This window comes from Petaurus breviceps, unplaced genomic scaffold (assembly GCF_028583685.1).
Source record: "Petaurus breviceps papuanus isolate PSGF00001 unplaced genomic scaffold, PetGlider_PUasm1.0 90792, whole genome shotgun sequence".
Taxonomy (NCBI): Eukaryota; Metazoa; Chordata; class Mammalia; order Diprotodontia; family Petauridae; genus Petaurus; species Petaurus breviceps.
The window spans coordinates 17,234,781-17,257,563 of record NW_027187347.1 but is presented as its reverse complement, the minus strand read 5'-3'; the positions used below and the strand labels follow the sequence as shown (position 1 = coordinate 17,257,563).

Below are 22,783 nucleotides of genomic sequence, written 5' to 3'. Positions count from 1 at the left end.
CTGGTGTGAGGGATGTCACGTAGACAGGAAGAGTGATCTACTTGTATCCTGGCAGCTTCCGGAAGTTTTCTAGTACACTGAGTGGACCCTTTATGAAGAATTTAAATAAGGACATGGACTGGAGTCTTACTGGTTGGTCTCAGTGGCTTGGGATCTGTATTGGTAGGAGCAGCTTCCGAATCAAAGAGATTACAGATCCATTTGAGAATGAGTGATTTTATCCTAGGCCCTGGGGATCCAAGGAACGTAGTGCCCGAAGCACTTCTTAATCTGTGGGTCAGGACCGTTGAGATCCACAGTTTAAATCCCCAAGAGAAACACCACACATAAAAGAGAGCTATAAAAGGGAGTGGAGGACAGAGAGCTTGATGGTCTTGGAGTCCAAAGCAAACAATTCATTGGAAAATTCCGAATATTTAAAGCCCTCTATATAGAAAGGCTCTGGGAAGAGATTAGGGCTCCACCTTCCAGCTGTCTCATCTGAGGGCAGAGGCCACATAAAAGTTGCAAAGATATTGTGTAAAAAAAAAAAAACTGAGTCACAGCCTGATGATGAGATTTCAGGTGATTAGCTTATACTGGGTGGGGCATACTCACCTCTTGTGTTTGTTGAGGTTTAGGGTTTAGGAGTCCTCAAGACCCCAAATGTCAATACCTCAGGTCCTGCCAAATGAATTCAACTGAAGTCTTCTCTCAGCCAATGGGTAAGGAGCTGAAGTATCTGACATAGGTAATGGACAAGCAGGCCAGAACAACCTGACACAGAATGAGTCTGCCCTAGATAATTCTGGGCCCCTTCATGGAGGCAAGATGGGTACAGAAAGATTGTGGAAGGGTTCTAGGGATGGTTTAGAGGAGGGGTTTGGGGAGGGTCTTCAGGAGGAGTCTAAGGGTAATCTGATGGAACTGAGGTCAGAATCCAGTAATGAGATTAAGGGTGGGAAATAGCTGAAGGCTACCTGGAGATGACGGACAGTGGAGGGCTAGGCTAGTTTAAGGGTAATAGGTTTGGGTATGATACAAGTTTGAATGTGATTAAATACACATAGAGGTCAAACAGTGTAGCTGGAGAGATTCAGGGAGGTGGGATATCACATTGTTGTTGTCTTGGTCTGGGAAGGAGGGGGAGGGAGACAGGCTGGGTCTTGAAGGAAGGAAAGGATTTTAGTAGGCAGAGATATAGGAAATTGGCTGTTGCAGTTGTTTCAGTATGAGTTGCCAAAAGGAGAAAGGACAGGACTAAATTGCAACCAGTTAGCAGCCCACTTTGGGAGGAGCATAGACTGTATAAAATGCAAATAGGACTGGAAAGGTACTTAGAAATTAGGAAAAAGGAACAACCACCCTCCACTTTTTGGGGGTTCATATTCCACTTCAGTCCCTTTAGTTCAGTTAACATTTATTAAGTGCCTAGAGTGGATAGAGCACCAGGCCTGAAATCACAAAGACCAGAGTTCAAATATCACCTCAGACCCCTGCCTGCATAAAACCTGAGAAGGAAATGGTGAACCACTCTAGTATCTTTGCCAAGAAAACTCCATGGACAGTTCATCCACAGGGAATGAACTTCTGTGTGCCAGGCACTGAGCTAATCACTGGGGAAACTGAGAAATAAGAAAAAGAAAGACAGACATGTCTGATTCTATGTGACTGTTTGGGGTTTTCTTGGCAGAGACACTGGAGTAGCTTGCTATTTCCTTCTCTAGATCATTTTACAGATGAGTTCTAAAAGCCCTGTGCTGCTGCTGGACCCACCAAGCCACCTAGCTGCCCCAGGGAACACCACACATAAAAGAAAGCTATAAAAGGGAGTGAAGGACAAAGAACTTGATGTTCATGGAGTCCAAACCAAACAGAATTCTTCTGTAAAGTGGACAATTCATTGGAAATCTGAAGATTTAAAGCCCTCTATATAGAAAGGCTTTGGGAAGAGATTAGGGCTCCACCTTCCAGCTGTCTCATCTGAGGGGAGAGGCCACGAAGAAGTTGCAAAGGTATTGTGTAAAAAAAAAAACTGAGTCACAGCCTGATGATGAGATTTCAGGTGATCTGCTTATCTTGGGAGGGGCATAATGTTCCTTGCAGTTCAAATTTAGCAGAGCAGCTGATAGGGAAAATTGAGAGTTGCCTGCTGACCCTTACTAGCTGATAGGCAAGAAACAACTTTGGGCCTCAGTTTCCTCACTGGTAAAAATCAAGGGGTTTAACTCAATGGACCAGAAAGATTTTTCCAGCTTTAAATTATAATCCTATGATATTTCTGGCACTGTACAGTCCTACTTTCAGAACCCAAAATGTGAACTTAGTACTATTGGTATAACAGATTCTGAGTTTTATTACATTTGTGGGTTAGTCTTTATACTTACCCACCATTTAATAGTGTGTGGGGTACAGGGACCCCAAAAATCCCCTACCCCCAAAAAAGTAAAAGTCAGATATCTAGAGGAAAGAACAGGAAGTTTTATTCGAGAGAAGAGGGTGTCCCTTCCACCAGTATATACCAACAGAATGAGGAATGTTACAGAAGATAGAACCAAGAATTTGTACCCTAACACAGTCAAGCCCCCTCCCACCACTTTCCCTTCTCCCAGTGGCTGGGAGGCAGGCTTACAAAGAACAAGAAAATAGGGGATAGCCAATCCAAATATACCTATTCTTATTTGGCAAATCCAAAGGAAGAAGGGAGGGCTCTAAGAGATTCCTAAAATTCTTGAAGGGCTTAAGGCTGATTGACAGCAAGGGAAGGGGGAAAGGGTCCTAGGTTGTGTAATTTCCTAGGAAACTCAGGACTCAGGTCTGTCCAGTCTTACAAAAGTCTGTCTCTGGTTTTGAGATAGTTTCTCTCCTCATTCTTCATAGAGGAGTCTTCATAGAGGGTGCAGAGAGACAGAGAGTGTATCCCACACGTAGTGACATTGTTTTTATGTGAAAGTTTTGCTGGGTTCCAAACACATCAGTTTTTGACCTTCTCACCTCTTGTGTTTGTTGAGGTTTAGGGGTGCTCAAGACCCCAAAATCTCAACATGCCTGGTCCTGCTGAATGAATTCAACTCAAGTCTTCTCTCAGCCAATGGGTAAAGCAAAGTTTATTAAAGATTCGCCTTAATGGGTAGACTCTTAAGGAGCTGAGGTTTCTGACACTTGTATTGGACAAGCAGGCCAGAATAATCTGACACAAAATGAGTCAGCGCTAGATAATTCTGGGCCCCTTCTTGGAGCAAGATGGATCTTACATACAGAAAGAATGTGGGAGGGTTCTAGGGGTGGTCTAGAGGAGGGGTTTGGGGAGGGTCTTCAGGAGGAGTCTAAGGGTAATCTGATGGAATTGAGGTTAGACTCCAGTAATGAGATTAAGGGTGGGAAATAGTTGAAGACTACCTGGAGATAATGGGCTAGGCTAGTTTAAGGGTAACAGGTTTGGGTATGGATATTTTGATAAGATCTGGGGTGGGAAGCAACTGGACTATGGAGGGCTAGGCTAGGTTAAGAGTAACAAAGATCTGGGCCTAGCTATAATGAAAGGTTTATGCCCTCAGGCAAATAAATGCCTCATCTAGTGGGAAAATTCAATCAGAGTTCAAGGGATTTCCCAGAGCCTGTACCCCATCAGTGCTTGTCCTTCATTTGAAGAGGACCATGGCATCAGGGAAATGATGACTTGACTTGCAGTTGACTTTGATTTGTATGAGGGAGGGCTGTGCAAGGTCACCAGCCTCACTTTCTCCTCCAGAGCTCTAACTCAGACTATTGCAGTAGCTATCCGCTTAGTCTCTCTGTGACAAGTCTCTTAGTCAGAAAAGAGACCTTAGAGGTCTCTCTTTTTTTTTTAAGAAAGAATAAAAATGTATTTTCCTTCAGGGCTGTTGTATTGTTGCTTTTTACTGACAGCAAGAACAAATCCTTTAGTGAGCATTTTATGGCATTTTCAGTGTAGGATGAAAGCTCTAGAGGAAGCATGGGGGCACCTGGAAGACTGGATTCTGCAGTTGCTTCTTGTCTTCTTAGAGGTTAGTCTAATTCCCTCATTTATGAATGAGGAAACTCGGGCCCAGAGATAGTAAATAACTTGCCCAATGTCATACAAATAAGTGGCAGAACCAGAATTTCTTCACTTTCTGGTCTTCAGTAAACAAAAAGGCAAAAAACGCTGTTGTATGTACGCTTTTCCCTGTGTATCTTTTCTCATTTAGCCCTTTTCCCTCCATGCAGTTAGTTACAGAGAGGTTGTAATTCTTTCACTGACTTCATCCCAGTCTCCCAGCATCCATGTGGTCCTTTATTTTGCCCCTGGAAAAGTCCCACATAGTTCACTCTTCAGGTTTGCTCTCTGGATCTGGATCTCTTTGTTACATTGGCATTTTCCATATGTGTTTCCTATCCATAAAATCACCGAATTTCGGAGTAGTTGGGCTCTGCAGTGACCAAAATCTTAGCCCAACCCATATCCCCCAAAGAATCCTCACTACAAGATAACCCAACAAATATCGTCATTGTCCTTTTGCCTGAAGATCCCTAGTGAGAAGGAACCCGCTTACTTTTTTACACCATTCTCTATTACAGAAGTTTTTCTTGATATTAAGCATAAATTTACTCCTTTGCAGTTTCTGACTGTCTCCTCATTCTGCATGCTTTGGGATGTGTGATGTGTCAATGTCACATGGGACAGTAACTGATGATAACGGGGAATTCATTAACAAATGATAATGAACTTGATTGTCCTCTGAGTGACAGGGAACATGCTTTTCTATGATTTACTTGGGCTTGAGAGAAGAGCCTCTTCTTTATCCCATCCCAAATGCTCTTCCTGAGCCAAATATGTAGTCATGTCTGGGGGAAAATCAGACTCATGAGTTGGCTGCCTACACAGTGACTGTATTTTATTCTGCTTACATTTAAGAATATCAAAGAAGTTGTAGGGCACTATTGTCCTACTAAAAGAGGTGATTCTATGGAGGATGAGCATAGCCCCTTTAGATCACATAAAAAATAGGTGTAAGGTAACAGATGGAGTGGCAGGTCTGAAGTTAGGAAGACTCATATTCCTGAGCTCAGATTTGGCCTCAGATATTTATTAGCTGTGTGACCCTGGGCGAGTCACTTAACTTTGTCTCAGTTCCTCATCTGTAAAATGAGCTGAAGAAGGAAATGGCTAACTACTCCAGAATTTTTGCCAAGAAAACCCTAGATAGGGTCATGACGAGTCAGACATTACTGAAACAACTGAACCAAGTTTTTCAGAATCTCTTCCCCTTCTCACTCCTATTTACTTACGCCATCACCTAACTTTTCTGCCCCCCCCCCCCAAATTCTCTCAATGAATCAAGATCAGGTTGGTCTCTAAAACTAGTGGTTGGTGAATTGACCTTATTCATTCCACCAGATGTACTGTGCATTAAAGTTTTTTTTTTTAAGATTATATGTAAGGGAATAATTTTAAATTGGAAATAATAGCTAACATCTATATAATGCCTTAAGGTTTGCAAGATTATTTTATTTGATTTTTCTCAACACCCTATGGCAACAGGTACTGCTATTAAGGTCATTTTGCTTTTGGAGAAATGGAGACTCAGAGAGCATGAGTTATTCAGGGAACATAGCTAATGTGTAAGGCAGGATTTGAAGTCATGCCTTCCCAGCTCCCAGTCTAGAACTAACCTAGCCCATATACACTATTTCACATACCCTTATGTTTCATTTTGGAATTCCTGTTTGAAATAAAGTATCTTTTGTGATTGTTTTCCAGAAATTATTGGAACAGAACCATGGAAAAACAATTGCTATTGCTGCACCTGGTGCCATACAACTTTTGATTGGATTGTGAAGTTTCTTCTATCTAGGTTAACCATTTTTCCCCCTGCCTCATGAGAGGTGGTAAGGAACATCTTATCAGTCTAATAATAAGACATGGGTATAAACTTAACTCTTCAGCTCTCCTATAAATTCAGACTGTTGCTGCTGTTTGCATTATGCATGATGGTGATTGGATGGGCCACCTCAAGCTACCTGATTGCTGCCATCCAAGAGATTCCTAAAACAAAGATTTTCAACAGGACCATAATTTGGAGGAAGGAGCTAACTTCATCTGATAAGGCTTCTATAACAAAATCAAAATTGAAAAAATGTCCTCCTTTGTCTCCATACCTAAGTAAGTATTTTGTGCTTGACTTTAATTTTCTTTGGGTATGATTTCTTTAGTGTAGGAGACTGAGGAAATTTCCTCCACCAAACCACATTTGCAATTTTGAGTCTTGATCTTAGAGGTTTTCCTGGGAACACTGAGCATGGGATCTGTAAATTAAGAGCCAGATCTTAGTTTAACCATCTCCCCCCCCCCCCCAGCCTCATGAGAGGTGGTGAGGGACATCTTACCAGTCTAATAATAAGACATGGGTATAAACTTAACTCTTCAGCTCTCCTATAAATTCAGACTGTTGTTGCACTTTACATTATGCATGATGGTGATTGGATGAGCCATCTCAAGCTACCTGATTGCTGCCTTAGCAAGGATCCAGTAGAAGTTAGATGGAATTGAATTGATAGGTCTCTTCCAGGGGTGGAGAACCTTCGGCCTTAAGGCCACATGTCGCCTTCTAGGTCCTTAAGTGCAGTCTTTTGACTAAATCCAAATTTTACAGAACAAATCCTAAGACCTTAAGACCCCTGGTCTACTTATCACCAATGGTATTTCTTGGCATTGCTTAACTCCATAAGAAACAGGCAGAAAAAGTTGAGAATTAACTAGTTGATCAGAAATGCAAATATTCTTTTGCATCTAGTGTTAATTTTTTTAAAGTGTATTTCTTTCTTATTTGAATAATAGCAATAATGTTTCCTCTACCTAACGTTTCAGAGTATTGAGGATTAAATGAGATAATGTATTTCAGAAGCTCTTTGAAAAATCTAAATACTATACAATTTAAAGTAGCTTTTTGAAGAACATTGTATCATAATATGCCCAAAGTGGTTTACTGTACATAGAGCACTGGAAGACCCAGCTCAAGTGCCTCACATACTTAATAGCTGTGATACAGGTACTGAACAAGTCCATTAAATTCTCCCAGCCTCAATTTCCTTATCTGAAAAATGGGGATAATAATATAATTTACCTCAGAATTAGGGTTGTTGTAAGGATCAAATAAAACATTGGTAAAATGGTTTGAAATTTGCACTTAGAGCTCTATATAAATGCTAGCTATTATTATTTCAAAGATTACTTTAAAACTGATTTGCCCTGGAGCAAATTAGATAGTCTGCTGGACTTCTCTTCCAACTCTAAATATATGCTTTGCTTCATGACTATATAAAATTGCAATCGGAAACCTCCAGATAAGAATGTGATGTAAAATTTTTTGCATTTTCTTTATGGTATCTAAGTTGTTATGAACACAGTAAAATGATAATGCATTTTAGCAGGTTTTTCTATTTCTGGGGCCTAAAAACATTCAGTAGTGTGCCAGGAAAAAAAACCTGCTTTTTTTCTTTTACTTTTTGATTAATCATATTTAGAATTTGAGTCATAGGACCATGGATTTAGGTCTGGAAGTAACCATGTTTGCCATGTGCCAAGAGATATGTTACGTATTCAGATGTAAATGCAAGCATTTTTTTAAAATGCATATATTTTTTAAGAAACTTATATTCTGATAGAGAAAACAACTCATAGTATGGCAGTACTAGCCAGGGAAGAGTGATAATGGGGAATTCATTAACTAATGATAATGAATTTGATTGTCCTCTGAGTGACAGGGAACATGCTTTTCTATGATTTACTTGGACTTGGGAGAAGAAAGAGCCTCTTCTTTATTTGACCCCAAATTCTCTTCCTGAGCCAGATATGCAGTGAAGCTCTAGCCACAATAAACCACCTTGGACATATCAGGATAGAATCTTCTTCAATAATCCTACTGCTTTAAATTGTATGGTTTTGGAAGTTAGAGGGAATGACGGTTGAAGTTGTAAGGATGTAATCGATATGTCCTTTCCAGGAATGGTAGTGTGACTTAGATTGTTTTTCTTGGAACCAGAGTTGGGGTGGAAGGTAACGTTGGAAGAGGAGTGGGAGAAGTTAATGCAGTATAACTTGGCACAGAGATGGAACAGTGTGGTTGTGGGGGCTTGGGACATTAGGCTAGAGCTTACCAACTTACCAGTTGGAGGCTGGTGCCACAGGCCTGGCAACCTTAGTTCTGGGCCCAGATGGAGGCTGGAGAATACATAGTATGCTGTGGAGATGAGTGTGGCAGAGCTGTGATTTGAAGCTCTTGATATCAGATTCAATCCTCCTTTTTCATGGGAATTTGTGTTTACAGGGAAGCCATTTGACTGTATTTGTGACGTATTAAAATAGGTATTCATTTTCAATACAGGACACATTTAATATATGCCTACTATGTGCAGGTCATTGTACATATAGAGACAAAAAAAGTTTTTGCACACAAAGAGTTATCATTCTACTAGGTGAGGGAGGTGAACAACATGAATGAAATGAGTTAAGTACAAAATGTATGTGAAGTACATGCAAGAGTAAGTTCTGATTGTGAAGTTGGGGCAAACCCCAACAACTAGGGAAAATTACTAATAACTATGTCTTGTGGGAGTTGGCACTGGAGATGAACTTTATAGGGAACAAAGGATTGCTAAGGACAGAGAAGAGGAGGGAAGGCATCACAGGCAGAGGAGATGGCATGTGGAAAGATATGGGGGGGGGAGTTTTTAGGGACAGCAAGTTAACCAGTTTGGCTGAAACTTGCAGGGAGAGGAGGATAGGGTAATATGAAATTAATCGTTTAGCTCTGGGCTTCTCATTAGAAATGTTTGAAAGTTTTGTATTTCATTGAATGACTATTTTTTCCCTTGAAGGATTATGCTGTTTTGCTGAGTAGGTGATTTTTAGTTGTAATCTTAGCTCCTTTGTCCTTCAGAATACCATATTCCAAACCCTCTTATCTTTTAAGGTAGAAACTGCTAAATCCTATGTAAGCCTGACTGTGGCTCCACAATATTTGAATTGTTTCTTTCTGACTGCTTGCAGTGTTTTCTCCTTGACTTTAAGAGTTCTAGAATTTGGCTATAATATTCCTGGAAGTTTTCATTTTGTGATCTCTTTCAGGAGGAGGTGATCATTGGATTCTTTCAATTACTATTTTACCCTCTGGTTCTAGGATATCAGGGAAGTTTTCCTTGATAATTTCTTGAAAGATGCTATCCAGGCTCTTCTTTTTTTCATCATGGCTTTCAAGTAGTCCAATAATTCTTAATTTATCTTTCCTGGATCTATTTTCTAGGTCAGTTGTTTTTTCCAATGAGATATTAATATGAAATTAATCTGGAAAGATAGGTTGGAGACAGGACATGAAAAGCTTTAAATGCCTGAAAGAGAAGTTTGTATTTTAACTAAGAGGCAAAGGGGAACCACTGAAGTTTCTTGAGTAGGGGATATGACATAGTTTGTGATCTGGTTTGTATGACCCTGTGATTTGGGGAGCCATGAAGTATAACTGGTAAAAATCAGGTTAGGACCTTGAAAATTATGTGGGCACATGAAGACACCGCAGGTCTGTAGAAAGTCTTTTAGAAATTATTTTAAAATAAATAAAAGACAGAACAACAGATTTTCAAGGGTAGTCTTTTAATTAAAAAAAAAACAACTTGTGACACTGAATTCAATTATGGCTCTCTTTACAACTTACTCCTGTAAGATAGAATTCATTAATTTCCAGAAATAGCCCCATTTATTTTACTGGGAATAAGATAATGAGAGTCATCTTGTATAATCTCCTTCTTAGGTTGTTTCTGAATTTTGTTTCTCAAAGTGGGCTCTGCTAGTGAACCAGAAGTTCTTTGAAGTCCATTGATGTATTTGTTATGACCTTTAGCTTTCAGTTTCATCCATATCTGAAAACTGTATCTTATATTCAGAAAACTAGATAATTGCATTGAGCAGAAAGTTAGCAAGTAGCAATCCAAAAGCTAGTGAGAAGATACTGAGCATTGAGTGAATAGTGTGGTCTCTCCACCAAAGGATCATTAAGATTCTTGGGGGTAGTTAACTAATTTTCTTGTAATATTTTGATAAATATATTTCAACATAATTAGTTTTCCTTATAATCCTATGTATTTTATGTTTTGAAAAACTTAATTCTGAGAAGGGATCTATAGGCTTAAGGAAGGAAGGAAGGTAGGAAGGATGGATTTAAGGATGCTTACCTTGCACTAGGCACAGTGCTAAGCTGTTTATAAATATGATCTCATTTGTGGTCCATGACACAGAATGGGTTAAGAATCCCTGCTCTGTACCTGGCTAATTTCCCCCATAATAGAACTGTTGTTGTGTTCCCTGGTAGGTACAAATAAAAAGGCCTAAAGAGATCATTATTCCAAACCCCTTCCCCAGTCAGCCCACTTGCTGGACCGAACATTCCATCAGCTCCTACTGAGGCTGGCCCCCTTCTGCCTGGAAGATACACACCTTCTTCACCTCTGCCTTAGAGTCCCTCATTCCTTTTAAAGCTCCGCTCAAAAACCAGGTGAGGCCTTTCCTGATCAAACCCCAGCTACTGGTTCACTTTGCCACTCAGATTAATTTGTACTTGCTTTATATATATTTGTACATATCATCTCCCTGTCCAGAGCGTAAGCTTGAGGTCGGAGGCTCTTTTGTTTTTGTCTTTGTAACCCTAATAATGTCTAGAACAGGGAAACGAATAGGACTTAGAAAGCTCTGAATAACTACCCTCTTATGTGTATCCCTGTTTCTCTGCTAGTATGAGCACCACTCTAGACTTCAGGCCCATAACACCCCCTTTTGAGGATTTCAGTTGCTTCCTAGTTGGGCTACCTACTCCAGTATGTCTCTTATACAACTTTCAGAGTGATTTTTGTTGCTTTCTTCGTCCTTCTGGAAGGTGATCAATGGTATTAGGAAGGTGATGTCTCAACTTGAAAGTGAATTTGATTTAAATTAGGCAGGGCTGTGCAGAATCACCAGCCTCACTCTCTCCTCCAGAGCCATCTGAGTCCAGTGACTGGATGAGACAGGACAACAGGAGATGGCCCCAGATGCAGTGGGAGACCTTGGCCTTTTTAAGCTAAGGTCTTTCCCAGGTCTCAGTTTGTCTGAGGTAACACCCATTCAGTGATTAAGGCTTCTTTTATCTATTTTTTTTTAAGCAATCTGAGAGGGGAGGACCCTCAAACTGAAATTGCTGTTTATACTCTTTCTGAGCCATTAAAACCCAGACAGTGATCAAGTGAGACTTGGGTTGGGACCTATTGTTGGCTAATCCCTGAGAGCCAGAGTGATTCGTGTTTGAGGCATGGTCTAGTACCTCTATTTGAATCCCAATGGGCTTTATCAAAGTCTGGGTTTCAGGTGCTGTATTTCAAGATTTTTCTATTGCATGCCACCAGATCACACATACTCAATAAACTCTGATATCTTTCCTTATCACTTTAGAATCAAATAAAAACTCCTATTTGTCAATTAACACCTTTCATAATCTGGTTCAAGGCTACCTTTCTAGCCTTATCACCTATAACTCCCACAAACCCACCAGACTGCCTGGCCTCATTAATCATCCATGCATTATTCATGACATTTTTATTATACATGGCACTCCATTTCTGCCTCCATGTCTTTGTATGGTGTCCTATGTCTGGAATATACTCTTTTCTCTTAAAGAACCTTGTTTCCTTTAAGGCTCACTCCAAATGTTACCTTCAGCATGAAGTATTAAGAAAACTGGGTAATTTCATTGAGGAGGAAGTTAGCAAATAGCAATCTAATAGCTATTGAGGAGAAACTTTTCTTCTAAAATTATAATGTATTTTAATATAATTGATTTCCCTTGTAATCCTATGTATTTGTTTTGAAAAACATAATTCTGAAAAGGGATCTGTAGGCTTCTGGAAAGAAAGGAGGGAGGGAAGGAGGAAGGATTAAGTGTTTACTATGTATCAGGCAGTGTGTTGAGCTCTTTATAAATATTATATCTCACCTTCAACATGAAGCCTTTTCCAATCCTCCCAGGTGTTACTACTTCTAACTTAATTTACTAACTACTAAGTACTTATCTAATCTCCCTCATTGTTGTTCCCCTCAAACTACACTAAGACTGTCCATCTTTTTTAGAGCCCATTTGGGATTTTCTTGGCACAGATACTGGTGTGGTTTGCCATTTCTTTCTGCAGTTCATTTTACAGATGAGGAAATTGAGGCAAAAAGAGTTTAGTGACTTGCCCAGAATTCTACAGCTAGTACATATGTGAGACCAGATTTTACCTCAAGAAGAGGAGTCTTCCTGACTCTAGGTTTCTATCCAGACTTTGTCCTCTTTGCCACCTAACTACCCATGCCCTCACTCCCATCTATCTCTGTATATGCTGTCTCCTCTGGCTAAAATAGAAACTTCTTGAAGGCAGGGGCTGCTTCCCTTTTTCCTCTGTACCCTCAGTGCTTAATAAAGAGGAGACAATCACATAAGGGGGAAGTGGTGGCCAGGACAGGGATTGTAAATGAAGCTATAGGGCAGGTGATTGTCACAGCCTTTCTATTAGCAATGGTAGTATCAATTTGATTTACTGTCCCCAAAGTTAACAGTTTACCTGGGGGTTTGGAGGTGGTGCCAGGGCATATAACAAGGTCCCCTGGTAAGTACTGCTTTCCTGGTGGTGGCCAAATGGAATGGCAAGCATTGCCTAGGGTGAGCTACAATATGGTGAGTTTATACTCACCTGACAGATAGGACAGCTCAGCTGTGGGATAAACTCCCATTGGGGGTGGCAGGTATGGGTGGGTGAGCAGTATGCACCTGGAGCTTTCCTGACCCAGGCAGGGAGAAGAGAGTCAGTGGCAGGGCAGATGAAGAGATGCCTTACTTCCTGAAATCAGCATATAATCTTTAGCATTATTTCTTCTTTTTTTCTCTTCTCTTCTCCCTCTTCCTTTCCCTCCTCCTCCTATTCTTCTTCTTCTTCCTCTTCCTCTCCCTCTTTCTCTTCTTTTCTTCTCTTACTAATGAGCGCAGAGTAACAAAAAGTGGTCTAAAATGCAGATCTTTTTTTTTTTTTTAAGCAATCAGGGTTAAGTAACTTGCCCAAGGTTACACGGCCAGTTATTTCTGGGTGTGGTGCTGAGTGTCCAAGCCCCGGATTTGATCTCCAGATCATCCCAACACTGGAGCTGGTGTCTTACTTGCTGAGCCACCTGGCCACCCCTAAACAATACCTACTTGCAATAGGTGCCCATAAGGAGAAATATACCATCTCCAGTCACTCACATAAAGAATGAGTTATAGCTGCATTTGTTTCCCTGATTTATTCTTTTTTTTTTTTTAAGCAATTGGGGTTAAGTAACTTGCTCAAGGTTATTTCTGGGTTTGAACAAAAAGTGGTCTAAAATGCAGATCTTTTTTTTTTTTTTAAGCAATCAGGGTTAAGTAACTTGCTCAAGGTTACACGGCCAGTTATTTCTGGGTTTGGTGCTAAGTATCTGAGCCCAGATTTGATCCCCAGGTCATCCCGACACTGGAGCCGGTGCTCTTACTTGATGAGCCATCTAGCCGCATCTGGTCTAAAATGGACAAGGGAAATTACAGAATTATAGAGGTCTTAACATTTAACCTTGTTTTCTCATGAAAATGTACAGATTAAGGCCTTAATCTTATTTAGTCAGTAGGCTGTCACAGTGGATAGTGTTGGAATTGGAGACAAGAAGACCAGAATCCAAATTGTGCTTCAAGATTATTAGTAGCTGTGTAACCCTGGGCAAGTGATTTAACCTCTCTCTGCTTCATTTTAAGCTTTATATCTTAAAACTACACTAAGACTTTTGGGGTGCCACCTATAAAAGATTTTATAAATCTTAAAGAACTATATGATTGCTAGCTATTATTATTAGTGGTAGTAGTCATTGTTATACTCCTGCTTTCTTGTTTGAAACTCAAATTTTAGATTTTATCCTTTGAGGTAGCCTGTTCATTCCTGTTTGGCCTGGAATTTGGAAGACTTCTAGGATTGAGGTAGTTTAAATTCAATTTTCATTCATTTATTATCAAAATATTTATTAAATTCCTCCCTGCAGAGTACTATGAGCTCAAGAGCCCATGTCCTCATGGAACATAACCCCAGTGGGAAGAAAAGATGCAAACACATAATAATTGCATTAGGCGTAGAATAAAATGTTATAACAGGTATAAATGGGAAGGCCTGTGGACTTAAAAAAATTTTTATGGAGGAGGTGACATTTGAGTTACGCTTTAAAGGATGGGTCAAGACCAACATCTCACATTATATAACCAAAAAAAAAAAAGCTCAAAATAGGTATATAATTTAGATACAGTGGGTGATATAAATAAATTAGGGGAACATGGAAAAATTACATCTATCGGTAAGGAAAGAATTCATCAAATAAGAGAGAGAGGACTGCAGGAGATAAAAATAGATAATTTTTATTACATTAAACTAAAAGGTTTTTGCACAAACAAACCAATGTAGTTAAATTCAAAAGAAAATGGGAAACTGACACAATATGTATTATTTATCATATAGGCTTTCTTGAAATGAAAATTGTTACATATTTTGAATCCTCTCTTATGTTCTGCTATGCAAATGACATGCTTCCCCGCCTTTGGTTTGTATTTAAGTTCTAATATTAAAGTATGATATATTTTTGTTTCTTTTTTTAAAAAAATTAAAAAGAAAATGGGAAATTGGGGGAAATTTTTTATATCAAGCTTCTCGGATAAAGGTTTCATTTCTCTAATATAGGGAACTACTCAAATTTATAAAAATAAGAGCCATTCTCCAATTGATAAATGGTCAAAGGATATGAACAGGTACTTTTCAGAAGAAATCAAAGCTCCCAATAGCCATATTTTTAAATGTTCTAAATTATTAGTAATTAGAGAAATGCAAATTAAAACAACTCCAACATAACACTTTATACCCATCAGATTAGCTAACATGACAGAAAATGAAAATTACAAATTCTGCAAAGGATGTGGAAAAATAGGAACCCTGATGTACTGTTGGTGGAGCTGTGAGCTGGTCTAACCATTCTGGAGAACAAATTGGAACTATGCCTAAAAGGCTGTAAATCTGCATACCCTTGGCCCAGCAGTACTACTACCAGGTCTGTTCTCAAAAAGATAAAAAAAAAAAAAAGGCAAAAGGACCCATATGTGCAAAAATACTCATAGCAGCTCATTTCATGATGGCAAAGAAATGGAAACTGAGGGGATGCCAATCAATTGTGGAATGATGACATATGATTGTGATGGAATACATAAAAAATAACATAAAAAATGACAAAGGGAATGGTTTCAGAAAAACCTAGGGATACTTTTATGAGCCATTGCAAAGTGCAGTGAGCAGAACTAGTAGTATATTATACACAGTAACAGCAATACTGTAATAATGATCAACTATGAAAGACTTAGCTACCCTGATCAATGCAATGATTTACGACAATTCCAAAGGAACCAAGATGAAAAGTGTTACACCGCCAGAGAGAGAATTGATGGACTCTGGATGCAAATTGAAACACATCTTTTTTCACTTTTTAATTTTTTCTTGCTCCCCCTCCCCCTCAAAGTGGCTAATGTAGAACTCTTATTTTACATGATTTCATTTGTATAATGGGTATCCTATTTCTTGCTTTCTCCCTGGGTAGAGGGGTGGAGAGAATTTGGAAGTGAAAACAAAAATTAAAAAATTAATTTAAAAAAGCAGGATGAGTAGGAAATCTATTGGTACAGAAGGGAAGGAAGGACATTCCAGTCATAATCTATTACAAGAGGGAAGAATGAGAGATAACACTAAGGTTTTCCCATCTGGGAGATTGACTAAACGGTGCTCTTATGAACAAAAACAGTGAAGTCTGCAGGAGGAGTAAATTTAGGGGGAGGGTAGTGTTGAGTTTGAGGTGATGATGGAATGTCAAGATATAGACTGCCTATAGGTTAGGTTTGGCAGGTCTGAGAGGTATCTCATCTTTTCTAGAATCTGCTTCCTGCCCTTACTTCTGACTGTAGAGATGCCTTCTTCCCCTAGCCTTCATTTCATGGTGGTCTTGTACTAGATATTCAAGACATTGGACATTCTCTTTCACATCTCATCCTTTCTCCTTGATTGTCTTCTTCTTCTTCTGGAAGGCAGGGCAGTTGGGGTTAAGTAACTTGCCCAAGGTTACACAGCTAGTAAGTGTGTCAAGTCCAGATTAGAACTCAGGTACTTGTGATTCCAGGGCCGGTGCTCTATTCACTGCACCACCTAGCCACCCCATGATTGTGTTTTCTTGAAGCAAATTCACTACCTGGGTATAAATAGTTCTCCTTTAACTGGTGTTGGACTTTTGTTTTTGTCCTCCATTGGAATTAGGGCCTCCTTCTACCGGGGAGCTGTGTGGTTGGGGGACCACAGGGCTTAGCCTGCTGTGTAACCCCTTTCTAAGCCTAGCTTTTCCTTGTTGATTCCATAAGAATCCCACTAGCCTCGATTCCTTTTCCTTTTTGAAATGCATCAAACTTACAGCTTGCTGGCAGAGTTGGAATAACAGATATATTCTTGTACTGCCTTTCTCTGTCCCAGTTGCTTGCTCTGCCTTTTTACTATGTTTCTAACTGTAGGATCCATTGTTCAAGTCCCTTCCCCAAGGAGGTTTTAGTGAATGTCTCATTATTTATTTTGATGTTCTCACTGCTGTGTCAGAAGGTGATTGTCATGCTTCATGAAAGGTCCTCTAGAATTGTGGTTGGTTCTTATCTTTATTAGAGTTCATAAATCCTTCAGAGCTTACTATATAAATTATTCCTCTGGAACCATAGTTTGTCATGGCATTGATCAGCTTCTCAAGACTTTCAAGTTATTTTTCCTCATAATGTTGTTATTGTCTAAATTGTTCTGGTTCTGTTCACTTCACTGCTTTGGTTCATAGAGGTCTTCCCACTTTTATCTGAAACTGTACATTTCATCATTTCTTATGGTACAATAATATACATTACATTCATATCCCGTAATTTGTTTAACTATTTCCCAATAGAGGGGTCTGTTTCCTCTTTCTTTGATCTCTTTGAGATGTAGACTTAGAGGTAGTAATTCTGGGTCTAATTAGAATTTTTAAATCCTATTCCATAATGATATCATCATGTTTTAATCGAGCTTAAATTAAAACTATTAGAGGATTGTAAAGTTGGAGGATAGAAAGAAGTCTTATTCTCTCTTCTAGTTTTCTTTCCCAATAAGAGAAGCAAAAATTGGGGGTTTTTTCCTAGTGTTCCCATTTTTGGATGTGAGAATTTCATCTCTAGGGCACATTGGTAGCTTGGAAACTAGACTTGATACTTGTGTATGTTATTTAGGAGGAACCAACAAACTTATTTTCAAGTCAGATCTCACATGGGGAGAAGTACAGAGAGAGAATCCTAAAGTTCAGGAAGGCCATTACCACCCAGAAGACTGTAAGGCTTTACAACGGGTTGCCATCCTAATTCCACACCGGAATAGAGAGAAGCACTTATTGTACCTGCTGAAACATCTCCATCCATTCTTGCAGAGGCAGCAATTGGATTATGGCATCTATGTCATTCATCAGGTAAGCGGTTACTGGAATTGATCTCCTTGATCCTAAAAATCTACTTTTTAAGATTCTACTTGACTACATGGTCATCTCTCTAATTTTTCTTGGGTAAAATTGCTATCACTCAACCTTTCTTGGGTAAAATTGCTATTTTTTTTTAATCCCTGAAAGAGGGAAAAGAAAATTTTTGTCTCATGGCATGTGGATCCCATTTGACCGAACTTAGGTAAATTTTATTTCCTCTTAAATGAGCTTGCTGAGGAAAGCTATTTTTTGCTTTTTAGTGGTAGGAGTGCTCTCATTAATTACCTTCCTAAAGTATTGCAGTCTCCTAATTGGTCTTTCCACTTTCTTTATCAGCATCATCCAACCCATCCTTCATATGGTTACAAGAAAGATCTGGTCTTTCCACTTCCTGTATCAGCATCATGCAATCCATCCTTCATATGGTTACAAGAAAGATCTGGTCATGCCATTCCTGTGCACAAAAACTTCAGTGATTCCTTTTTGCCTACCAAACAAAGTTAAAGCTAAAAGTTTGACTAAATTCTTTCCCTAATATTCCTCAGAATATTTATTGCATACCACATAAGCAGATTTTTTTTATAATCAAGAGTGATTATTATATGAGGAAGGACTAGAAAGAAGCAATTATTTGATGGAATCATGTACTAGTACTAGTACAAGAGGTCCTCACCATTTTGCATTTTGCCTTTCAGTAATTAATTAAAATAGATCTTCTGTTGACTTTTCATTGCCATCAGTCACTACACATTTAATTTTGTTGGTTCACCATAGTATCATTTAGTTGTTAAAGACTTCACACTCTTCTTGAAAAAGCACAGTATAATGAATTTGTATACCAAGACTTATATTAATGTAAGGTATAAAAAAAGTCACAAAATTTTATGTATTTTTATATATTACTAACAAAAAGTGGGGGTGGAGGAGATTAAGAGAGAAATACTATGTATAATAATAATTTAAAAAATTAATCATGTGATATATATACTTACTAGCTATGTGACCTTTCATTGTTTGAGAAAGGAAGAGATTAGATTACATGATCTCTAAGGTCCTTACAGTAAAGAAATCTATTCCTTTAAGGAAAGCTCATCAATTATAACTTCTCTTTAATAATAATTTGTTATTAATAATTATCAATAATATAATAATAATAAATCTCTTAAATAAAACTTTAAAAAATAATTATTCTTCATTTAAACACCCAGAGGAAAAAAATTAGCATCTCTATATGCACTGTAGAACAGGAAAAGATGATTACATATAAATCCATCAGTCTGTTACACAGAGCTTGCCTTTTTTGAAAAAAAAAAAATTATTTTGAATTCCAAATTTTTTCTCTCCAGCCCCTCTTCCACAACTGGAGAAGGCAAGCAAAATGGCACTCATTATAATGTGAAGTCATGCAAAACATTTCCATATTAGACATGTTTAAAAAAAAAAAAAAGCAAGAAAAATAAGGTGAAAAAAAGTATGCTTCAGCCTGCACCCAGAGTTTGTCAATTCTTTATCTGGAGGTGGATAGCATTTTTCATCATGCATCCTTTGGAGAGTAGCCAGGTCTTTCACAGTTGATTATTGTTACAGTGTTTCTATTACTGTGTACAATATTCTCCTGTTTCTGCTCACTTCCCTTTGTATCAGTTCACATGTGTCTTTCCCAGGTTTTTCTGAAACTATCCCCCTCATAATTTCTTATAGCATAATAGTATTCCATCACAATCATATACTATAACTGGTTCAGTCATTTCCCAGTTGATGGGCATACTCTTAATTTCCAATTCTTTGCCACCACAAAAAGAACTAGTATGAATATCTTTGTACATATAGGTTCTTTTGCCTTTTCTTTGATCTCTTTGAGATACAGACCTAATAGAGGTATTGCTGACTCAAGGAGTATGCATGGTTTTAAAATCCTTTGGCTAAAGTTCCAAATTGTTCTCCAGGATGGTTGAACCAATTCATAGTTCTGTCAACAATGTATTAGTGTCCACTTGCCATAAAAAAAAATGTGTAGTAAATCCAGCATGTTATTTTAAATGCTATCATGCTTGTCTTTGTCCTGAAAAACTTAAAAAAAATCATTCCAGAAAAGTAATTAAAAACCTAAGAAGCCAAGCAAAATTAATACTTTAGTAGTTGTAATAACTAAGATACTAGTTATAGACAAGATGATACAGAATAGCAATGTATTGTGTTTTAGTTTAGTTTCTTTTTTTTTTTTTAAATTATAAACATAATCCCAACAAACACATAGTAAAAAGGCAGAGCAAGCAACTGGGACAGAGAAAGGCAAAAAGTATTTACTGGTCCAAGAATATATCTGTTATTCCAACATTGCCAGCAAGCTGTAAGTTTGATGCATTTCAAAAAGGAAAAGGAATCGAGGCTAGTGGGATTCTTATGGAATCAACAAGGAAAAGCTAGGCTTAGAAAGGGGTTACACAGCAGGCTAAGCCCTGTGGTCCCCCAACCACACAGCTCCCCGGTAGAAGGAGGCCCTAATTCCAATGGAGGACAAAAACAAAAGTCCAACACCAGTTAAAGGAGAACTATTTATACCCAGGTAGTGAATTTGCTTCAAGAAAACACAATCTGGGGTGGCTAGGTGGTGCAGTGAATAGAGCACCGGCCCTGGAATCACAAGTACCTGAGTTCTAATCTGGACTTGACACATTTGCTAGCTGTGTGACCTTGGGCAAGTTACTTAACCCCAATTGCCCTGCCTTCCAGAAGAAGAAGACAATCAAGGAGAAAGGATGAGATGTGAAAGAGAATGTCCAATGTCTTGAATATCTAGTACAAGACCACCATGAAATGAAGGCTAGGGGAAGAAAGATAAATAGCTTTAGCAAAATAGTAACAATAACTCATATCCTCTTGTCTCCTTTTGATCCTTTTTTACTTTGGCATATTTGTAGACCTTTCTAATGCTGCTTTCTTTGCTTTGCAATGCTTTTTATAAATTTTTCTCATTTCTTGGTATTCTTATTTGCCATTTATGTAATAATATTCCACTATGTTGCTATATCACAATTTATTTGGCTATTCACAAACATAAAGGTTGCTTCCAGTTTTTTCCTTAATTACAAGTGAAATGTCCAGGAATATTTTTCTGCAAAGATCTTTTTTTCTATTTAATAATGTCTTGAGGATAGAGTCCTAGAATCATAATGATATGACTAACTTTATTTTTTTTTGCCTCTTATTAGATTGTTCTACAGAAAGATAGCTCAATTACAATTGCAACACTATATAATAAATGCCTGTTGCCTAAAAGTCCCTTCAATATCCAATAACACAGTTTAAAATTATTTTTAGATGATTTGATAGATGTAGGGCAGAATTCCAAAGTTGTTTAAATTTGTATTTTTATGATTTATTTAAAATACTTGAATGATTTTCAGGGAATCGTTAGCAATTTATATATCCTTCAAAAATTCCCTATTAATCCTTTTCAATGATTACATGTTGGAGAGCATACAATCAAGTCCATCTATTTTATCTTAAGTAATTCCTTCCATTTTTTCAATAGGGTCACAATTTTTCTTCCTTCCAATTAAATCTTTGGAATGTTTGGATCTTTGTTCTGGTTGAAATTTATTGTTACATATGTTATAAGGAATGTATCTAAAATAAATTTTTCCATGATACTAATATCCATTTTCCCAACAATTTTTAATGATTCCTTTCTACAGCATTTTGTAATCTTTGAGTTTATCAAACACTAACCTATAAATGTTTGGTTTTATTTCTGTATTCTCTCATTTTGTTCTCTGAGCTTTTTTTCTTTTTTATCAAAACCATCTGCTGCTGGATGAGGGCTCCTTTAAAACACACTTGAAATCTGGCATTCTTCTCCATCAATTTTATTCATAATTCCCCTTTATTTTTGGATCTGCATTGTTAGAGGGAGTTTTCCCTGGGAAGGAAAGGAGGGAGACAGCAAGGGAGGGAAGAAAGAAGGAAGGACTTACTAAGTACCAGTCCCAGTGCTTGTTGTTTTTGTCCTTCATTTTTTTTTCCCCAAAGAGGACCATGGCATGGGGGGGGGGGGGCCCTTTTCAGGTTCTCACTTTGAGTGAGGCAACACCCATTCACTGAATAGGCCCCTTTAAGAAGTGAGTTAAGGGATGGCCCCTTTAATAATAATTAAAAAAAAAAATCAAATTGGGAGGGGAAAACCCTCACAGTTGCTCCTCAAAAGAGAAACAGTTATTATTGATATTCACTCTGAAGCAGGAGGGCCCAAAATTGAACCATTAAGTGGTGCTTGGGTATTGTGGTCCAATTTATCTTCCTTTGAAGAGGAGAGGGAGAAGACAAGCTGAGTTACTCAACTGGCTGGGTCCCCATTCAGGTAGCTTGGACTACTCATAGGTTGTGTTTGTCCTTCATTTTCAAGGAGGACCATAACATCAGGGAAATGATGACATGGCTTGCAGTTGACTTTGACTTGAGTGAGGGAGGGTTGTATAAGCCTTTCTTCTCTAGAGCCATCTGAGTCCAGTGGCCAGATATTCATCAGGATGACTAGAGATGGCCCAGGATGCAATGGGAGACCCTGGCACTTTTAGGCTAAGGCCTAAGTGCTTTATAAACCTCACAAGTCTGGGAAGTAGGTATGATTATTATCACTTTACATAAGAGAAAACTGAGGCAAACAGAGGTTAAATGACTTGCCCAGGGTCACACAGTTACTAAGTGTTTAAGTCTGGATGTAATCCAATTTCTTCTTGACTCCAGGCCCAGCACTCTAGATACCACACCACCTACTTCCCTATGTTGGTGAAATCAGTGGGGATACCATAGGATAGCTCCTAACTTGCACCTATATTACTTCCAGATATTTCTCAGATTTTTTTTTGCCTTTTTTTTTTTTTTGGAGGGCAATTGGGGTTAAGTGACTTGCCCAAGGTCACACAGCTAGTTAAGTGTTAAGTGTCTGAGGCTGGATTTGAACTCAGGTCTTCCTGACTCCAGGGCCAGTGCTTTGTTTACTGTGCCACCTAGCCACCCCAATATTTTTCAGATTGAGTTATTTTCTGAGCTTGTTTTTCTGTGTTTGCACTGCTCCTTTATTGATCCAGCTTTCAGCTGTCTTTCTATATTTATGAAACATTCTATGCTGTTATGTATTTTAATGAGCTTTGCCACCATCTCCTTCCAAGACCTCCTTAACTG

The 22,783-nt window shown here is 38.5% G+C and overlaps 1 protein-coding gene across 2 annotated transcripts in view; it reads left to right on the top strand.

The window, feature by feature from the left end:
* The window catches only part of B4GALT4 (beta-1,4-galactosyltransferase 4), a 42,216-nt gene that overhangs the window by 3,701 nt on the left and 15,732 nt on the right, over window positions 1-22,783 (top strand). Inside the window, exons 2-4 of one of the 2 annotated variants that reach the window (XM_069069972.1) lie at window positions 3,930-4,007; window positions 5,744-6,145; window positions 17,358-17,590. In XM_069069972.1, the coding sequence (XP_068926073.1) occupies window positions 5,905-6,145; window positions 17,358-17,590 (474 nt within the window). In that variant the 5' untranslated portion in view covers window positions 3,930-4,007; window positions 5,744-5,904. The remainder of the gene's footprint in view (window positions 1-3,929; window positions 4,008-5,743; window positions 6,146-17,357; window positions 17,591-22,783) is intronic. The other variant, XM_069069971.1, reaches the window with a different exon arrangement.